At 40.0% G+C, this 7431-nt stretch overlaps 1 protein-coding gene across 1 annotated transcript; it reads right to left on the reverse strand.

Moving 5' to 3' along the window:
* Positions 1–1258: 1258 nt before the first annotated feature.
* Positions 1259–2927, reverse strand: LOC141649060 (uncharacterized). Its single transcript, XM_074457761.1, has 3 exons — positions 2731–2927; positions 2286–2650; positions 1259–2154 (listed from the first exon to the last, which is right to left on the reverse strand). The coding sequence occupies exons 1-3, from the start codon at positions 2925–2927 to the stop codon at positions 1259–1261; spliced, it is 1458 nt and encodes a 485-aa protein (XP_074313862.1).
* Between the last annotated feature and the right edge of the window lie 4504 nt (positions 2928–7431).

Consider the following 7431-nt stretch of genomic DNA (forward strand, 5'->3'; position numbering starts at 1 on the left):
CTGAGACAACCAAGATGTCTTCTTTAAGCTGTGCTGTGACACCATTGAAAAAGACTTCAGATTTTGATGCATTCATCTGAAGGCCTGAAGCTTTGGAGAACGTAGAGAATGCTCTGAGAAGGAGCATGATAGACCTTGCATTACCTTTGCAAAATAAAAGAAGGTCATCTGCAAACAGCATATGATTAAGCTTGAGAGGGCCACACAAAGGATGATAATTGAAAGGCCATTTTTGCACTGCATAGTCAATAATCCTCGTAAGATACTCCATGCATATAACAAAAAGGAGAGGGGAGATGGGGTCCCCTTGTCTTAATCCCCTTCTGCCTTTGAAATACCCAAAATGGTTACCATTAAAATTCAGGGTGAAGCTAGGAGTAGTAACACAACTCATGATCAATTTCCTGAATTTATCAGGTATCTTTAGAGCTTGAAGCATTTGGTCCACAAATTGCCATTCCACACTGTCATATGCTTTTTGTAGATCAATCTTAAAGAGGCAGCGAGGAGACACACTCTTCCTATTATAAAGTTTAATAATATCCTGGCAAATCATGACATTCTCTAGAATATATCTCCCTTGAACAAAAGCTCCTTGGTTTTGGCTTATAATATCAGGCATGACCTCAGCAAGCCTATTACAAAGTAATTTTGAGATGGTTTTGTAAATTACATTGCAGCAGGCTATTGGCCTAAACTGTTGCACCTTGCTAGGGTTATTAACTTTGGGAATCAGAGTAACAGTAGTGGCATTTAGCTGGTTTAGCAACTTCCCTGTGTCAAAGAAATTTAAAATAGCTTGAGTGACCTCCTCCCCTACAATATCCCATGCATCTTTGAAAAATTTGCTTGTATATCCATCAGGCCCAGGAGACTTATCGTTGGAAATGCTAAAAATGGCTTGTTTTATCTCCTCTCTAGTAACAGTCCTGTTCAGAATAGCTGAATGCTCCTCTGTGCAGCACCTCCCTTTTTGGACAATAGAGATATTAACATTCTCATTTGGCATACTACTACCCAGGAGATTCTTATAATAGTCCAAGAATGCTTCTTGAATACTAGCTCCTGTAGTGCATACATTGCCATTCTGATCTTCAATTTGCAGAACCTGATTTTTCAACATTCTCTTTTTAATGATGCCATGAAAGAATCCTGTATTGCTATCACCACTTTCCATCCATTTTATTTTTGCCGTCTGCGCCAGGTAGCTACTTCTAGCATTAGCAAGCTCCCTATAGTCTTGAGCTGTCTCTATTTCCTACATGATCAGATTTGGGTCAGTAGGGGACTGCTGTAGCTGTTGTTGAATTTTCTCCAATTTTCCCTTTGCAATATCAGTATTGTTCTCTACATCAGCGTAGCATTCCCTATTGAGCTTCCTTAGCATAACCTTAAGAGCCTTTAATTTCTTAACCACTCTGAACATTCTTGTCCCAACTACATTCATACTCCAACCCTGCTGAATGATAGCTTTGAACTGCACAGCTTGTCCCCACATGTTATAATATCTGAATGGAGGTCTGCCTTTACACTCCCTCAAAGAGGAGCTTACTGTGCATGGGGTGCGATCAAATAAACCCTCTGGATGAAAATGAGCTTGCAGGTCAGGGAAGCAATCCAGCCATTCTTGGTCTACAAAAAACCTATCAAGCTTACTGAAGACCCTACTATCTGGACCCTGCTTATTATTCCAAGTAAATTTGGAGCGAGTAGCAGGGATATCTATCATCCCACATTGATCAAGACAATCTCTAAATGGTGCCATTTCAGCAATAGAGCTCTGTCCCCCCAGTCTTTCCTCAGGAGTGAGAACACAGTTGAAGTCTCCTGCCATTGCCCAGGGCCCATCACATTGCATAGCAAAAGCCTTCATTTTACTCCATAATTCTTCTCTACTCACAATATCATTATGAGCATAAATCATAGTTAAATAGAACATCTTGCTATTAATTCTAGAATATACCCTCATATGAATAAACTGGCTACAATAATCCATAGGCTGCACATCATAAGTATTAGGGTTCCACACAACCCACACCCTACCTCCCTTATGAAACCTAGTGTTGGTAGTTAAACACCAGCCTTCACATAGTTTATTACCTATACCCACTATATTCTCAGGCTTTACCTTTGTTTCAAGAAGACCAAATAAGCCTACATTATTCTTATTCATAAACCATTTAACACTACTCTGTTTATCTACATTGTTTAAACCCCGTACATTCCAAAATTCTATCGTATTCATTGATCAGGAGTATGGATTAGGGTACTTGTTTGTCCAATACCTTCCTTAGGCACCTGAGTAAGAGCAGCAAGGAAAGTAGGAGACTCATCTCTTCTTATAATTCGAACACCAGATGCATTGCCTTGGGAGTTGAACTTCACTATTTGGCTTGCAGGCGTAGTAACCAGAGGAATCACAGCAGTGTTCACAGCATTGGGAATAACAGGTGTACTCATCTTTGGACTGAGCTGTACAGCTTGCTGCACAGGTCTGTTTACAGGCTTCCATATTTTTTGTTGCTTCTGAACACCCTTCTTGCCCCCTTGTACCTCTTTCTTACACACCTTTGCTTCATGTCCATATTCTTTGCATTTGAGGCATAGAATGGATTTCCATTCATAGTCCACATCTATAACCACCCTCTTCCTGTCTCATCTAGGAATTGAATCAACTCAGGCAGCTTTTGCCCTATTTTTAGTTCCACCATCACTCTTGCATATCCCAACCTAGTCTTTTCCACTGTTGCAGCGTCACTCTTAACATACTTCTCTACTAAACCTGCTATCTTAGGGAGGCATACTCCCCAAAATTTGAGTGGTAATCTGATCAGTTTAATCCATGCTGGGACCTCCTTAATATCTTCCTTCTGAATATCAATATTCTCCTCCCATGGCTTCACAATGAGTGGTTTGTTATCAAACATAAAGTATCCTGCCTTTAGAATTGCCTCCTTGTCCTTATTATTTTGAAACCGTACCAGAAATACTCCATTGGGAAGAAAGGAGATTTTGTCTATTGCATATTTTCCCCATAATCTCTTAACATAGCCCTCCAGGACCTCCCGTGGAGAGTTTGTGCCCAGCAAGAAACAATATATTGCCTGCTGCCAGTATGAGATCTCATCCTTGACATCGTCCTCTGTGAATTGGATGATTGTAACACCCCCACACTCCAAGTGCCCCCACACTCCAAGTGCCTTACCAGGACCACTCAGGTATAAGGATGCTACCATCTCGGTTACCCGAGGCATGATAATCATAAGACAATAACGAACCAACATTAAATAATATAACTTTAGTGAAAGGTTACAACTGAAACCAAATACCAAAATACGATACATGTTCTCAAAACCAACTGTCTATGAGTTAACTGAAAAGTCTATAAAACTAGTAAGGCTACAGCGGAAGACTTCTATCGTCAGACGGTGGCACATCCCAGCTATCCCAGTAACTCAACTCAAACCTGCTCAATTACTACTCACCATCCCCGAATGGATCACCGCAGGTTTTACAAAACAACAACCGGGGTCAGTACTAATCACACAACTTATATATGTCAATACGACAAACAGACAGCTTACACCGTCACACACACTCAATCACACCAGTCCCATCAATCTCAATCCCCGACTGTCCACTGGACCAGCCCTGCCAGTGGGGGACCGCAGCCGTACCCACCAAATCCCCGCTCCTCATAATGAGCGATAACCCTGTCCATTAATGTGCACATCCCCTTCCGTGGCGGGTTCCACGAAGGGCGAAACTCGGGCGTGAAGCCACTCCCGCAAGTGACTCCACTCAGCCGAGAACGCGTCTCGAGAACCAGAGACAAACAATCACAATCACAACCGTCACAATACAATTACTATATTATTCAATCAACCACAACACATCAACATCACATTATGGGACTAATACTGAGTAGGAAATCCTACTTGGAAAGCACAACTATCAGACGGTCTCAACAGCTGTATCAAAAAGCCTCTTCTACAAATCCTCCTCCTATCATACATACACATAATTACTACCAATCATAATCTACAACAAAACCCCCAAATCCCCATATTAGGGTTTAACGAACTTAAAGGAAATACTGTAAAAACGGTACATAGATCTTACCCTCGACGCAAGGATCTTAACGGTATAACGAAAGGTGAAATCCGACCTTTCAAACTCCGGGATTTGCTAACAATGCGATTAAAGCGAAGAACGTACTTTGTTTTCTCTCTTGACAGTGATTAGGTTTTGAAAAAGTGTTTAAGAACAATGACGGAAGTATTATATACCTTAATCGCATAATTAACAAAACCCGAGAAATAACTCCCCGTAAACCGGCTACTCGATCGAGTGCCCCCTTACTCGATCGAGTATCTTAGTTACTCGATCGAGTACCCAACAGGTCAGAAACTATTTTAAAACGCAACTCACCCTTACTCGACAGAGTAAGGCCTACTCGATAGAGTACCCAGAGACTCATAAATACGGAGTATTACAGTCTTCCTTCCTTAAAAAGAACTTCGTCCCCGAAGTTCAACCCATACATAAAAACAAACCTACCAACTTGACTAGGACACAACAACGCAACTAAGACTCAAAACAAAACCTCACCCTATAACTCCTGAACTCTTAACACCAACTCCACCAACTATTCCTACCTCCACACATCGCTCACGATGTCGTATCAACTACATCATAATCTCTCCCGACACTAATTCCATACACTACCAACTACCATTCTCTAATGCTGCTAGCTCCATAATATCATCCACTACCAAATCCAATATCAAAACACTCATAGACATCAAACGGAATGTTACATTCTACCACCCTTAAAAGGAACTTCGTCCTCGAAGTTTACTCAGACTCATAACATCATCCTCCAACTGTCAACACTATATAAAATATTCTCCCACTCTTAAACATCACACTACTACAAGCTCGACCATGGCCTTTTACAACATCAACCATAAAATATTCAACTTCCTTCTTTATGCTACACCAACACTCTACTTCTAGTTATATTACAACATGCACAAACATAAAACTCTCTTTTACCGCATCCTACTCCTCTTAAAACAAATGTTACGTCCTCGTAACTCACTAATACTAAATTCTTAGTTATATCATCTCATTATCCTCATCACCACCACATGTCAAAGTAACCGCCTATAACCTCATTTCTATAACCATTCCTATTTCCAAGACTCTCTTACTTAAACAGTTCTCATACTTCAATTCACTCTGCACTCTATTTAACCAAAACCATAAAACCCTTAGCATAACCAATACTCCAACTTTTCCACATTACCGCAACATGGCATACCTCTCTATGTAAAGCACCTATCTCCCAAAAGCATAACTCACGATCCACACTCGTTACGTACACTCACACTAGCTCCTCAAGTTCTTTTCTTTATTACCGCAAAACTCATACATAACTTATCATGACAATAATTCCCCCAACACCCTACACTCACTGTCTCAACAAAGGATTATGAACCATCTGCATCTTTCAGGTCATTACCACACATGTTTTACGAATCACTTGCCATGACTATGTGCACCGATGTCTCATCTACAACAAGATCAAAAGTACTGTAACAACTTCTGACAACTGTGTCCCATCAACAGAACATTTCTATACCATGACAACAACGAAAACATATACAACTCTCTTTATATCATACTCTACCCTCATTCTCAAACTGAAACTTGTAAGAAACATCAGCAAACAAAACAACAGTCTATCTCGTCCAAACCGAAACTCACAGAAACAACAACAAACAAAACAACAATCTATGTATAATGGTATGTACTTTGAAAACTCGTATCATAATCATCCCGTCTACTCCACCACAACCGGTGATGGCATCGCAAAACCGTCACCAACAGCCACACCGCAGTGTGAAAATACCCGCATCACAACACTAAGTACCGTGCCCGGATCACCACCCGAGGCGCCACAACCACACCGATAGACATCACAACTACGTACAATTCCATAAACACTGACTCGGAAATCACTTTTCGGACAAGAAAACTTACTCAAATCCACTTTACTCAATCCAACACAACATATTATATGAATAAAACAGATAATAACCTCATGAATATCATCCCCTTACCATATCACAGATTAACATGTATCATGAATACATACAAGTATAACCAGTCATGCCAGATAACTCAAATTATTACCTTTTTAATCATCATTCAATTAGATTAGCGTACCCAATCATGCATTACAGAACATTCAAATACCAACTTTATGATAATCACACCATACCACGTCTTGTGAGGTCAAAGCCTCACACCAACATTTATATATATATATATATATATATATATATATATATATATATATATATATATCACGGACCCGTAATCACACCCAACCAAATCAATCCCGATCACGTAAGTTACCACACGATAAAAGTTACCTCTCACCCGAGCTTAACTCGTATACCTCTCATAACATATTCTTCCATTATCATATCTATCACCCCCTGCCAATTGTAACCATGCCATTAATACTCAACTACTAGCAACCGCCTCATATAACCACCTCTTATACTCTCTCACAACCATACCTATCAATCTGGTCTCTACAAAATCAACCTCTCTAGAATTGTTACCTTTCTAATATACCATCACCCTTAACCACTAGTCACAAACCATAACACTACCACTGTCCGGACATCAAACCTCTTACACTCATCTCTAAACATCACCATTTCTTTCCGATCTTTGGTTATCATCCCAAACAACGAACATCAAATCCATCAACAAAATTACCTCAACATTCTTCCCAATACTATCCTCAATTGCATCATCATCTAGATCTCCACCAAAATCTCTTATCATGCAGATATTCTACCAACTTCTTACTTTCCTTAATTCCTCAAAACTCAAGACTAATCATGTTGTCCCGAAACTCCTATATAACCATTAACTAACATCCTCATGATTGGTGTCGCACATCTCGGTGACTCCTTACCTCTATATCCCATAACTCCGGTTAACATTTCCTTAGTTTTACTCCCCTCATTCTTTCCTTTTTACACTCGACAAAAGTAATTAACCATTCAACTCCTTATTACTTCTTCCTAACGCTTTAGTGCTGCAATTACCTTTTCGTTGCTCCAAAACTCAAATCTCACTATTTCATGTCGATATCATCTCACTCTTTCTTACCATGGATCTTCTTTTATTGTGCTATCACTCACACTTGCCACTCACACTTGCCACTAACCTATCCATAAAATCAACGTTCACTGTTCAAACAATTTCATTTCATGCCGTTAATTGCCCAAGGAAATCACATATTAGTTTCACCTCTTAATAAACCAAATCTCCCAAACTCACTCATTGTCTACAAGTCCACCTCGCGGCATGTCTCCATCTCAGTTCACTATAGACCACCATTCT

The sequence above is a fragment of the Silene latifolia genome, chromosome 3, assembly GCF_048544455.1.
Source record: "Silene latifolia isolate original U9 population chromosome 3, ASM4854445v1, whole genome shotgun sequence".
NCBI classification, from domain to species: domain Eukaryota; kingdom Viridiplantae; phylum Streptophyta; class Magnoliopsida; order Caryophyllales; family Caryophyllaceae; genus Silene; species Silene latifolia.

Excerpts from the sequence above, each read along its gene's own strand:
- LOC141649060 (XM_074457761.1), bottom strand. The coding sequence starts at position 2,927 with ATGTTTGATAACAAACCACTCATTGTGAAGCCATGGGAGGAGAATATT. Across the intron at positions 2,651-2,730 it reads GCAACAGTGGAAAAGACTAG|GAAGAGGGTGGTTATAGATG; the intron begins GTTGGGATATGC and ends TAGATGAGACAG. Across the intron at positions 2,155-2,285 it reads TACTCAGGTGCCTAAGGAAG|GCTTATTTGGTCTTCTTGAA; the intron begins GTATTGGACAAA and ends AGAATAATGTAG.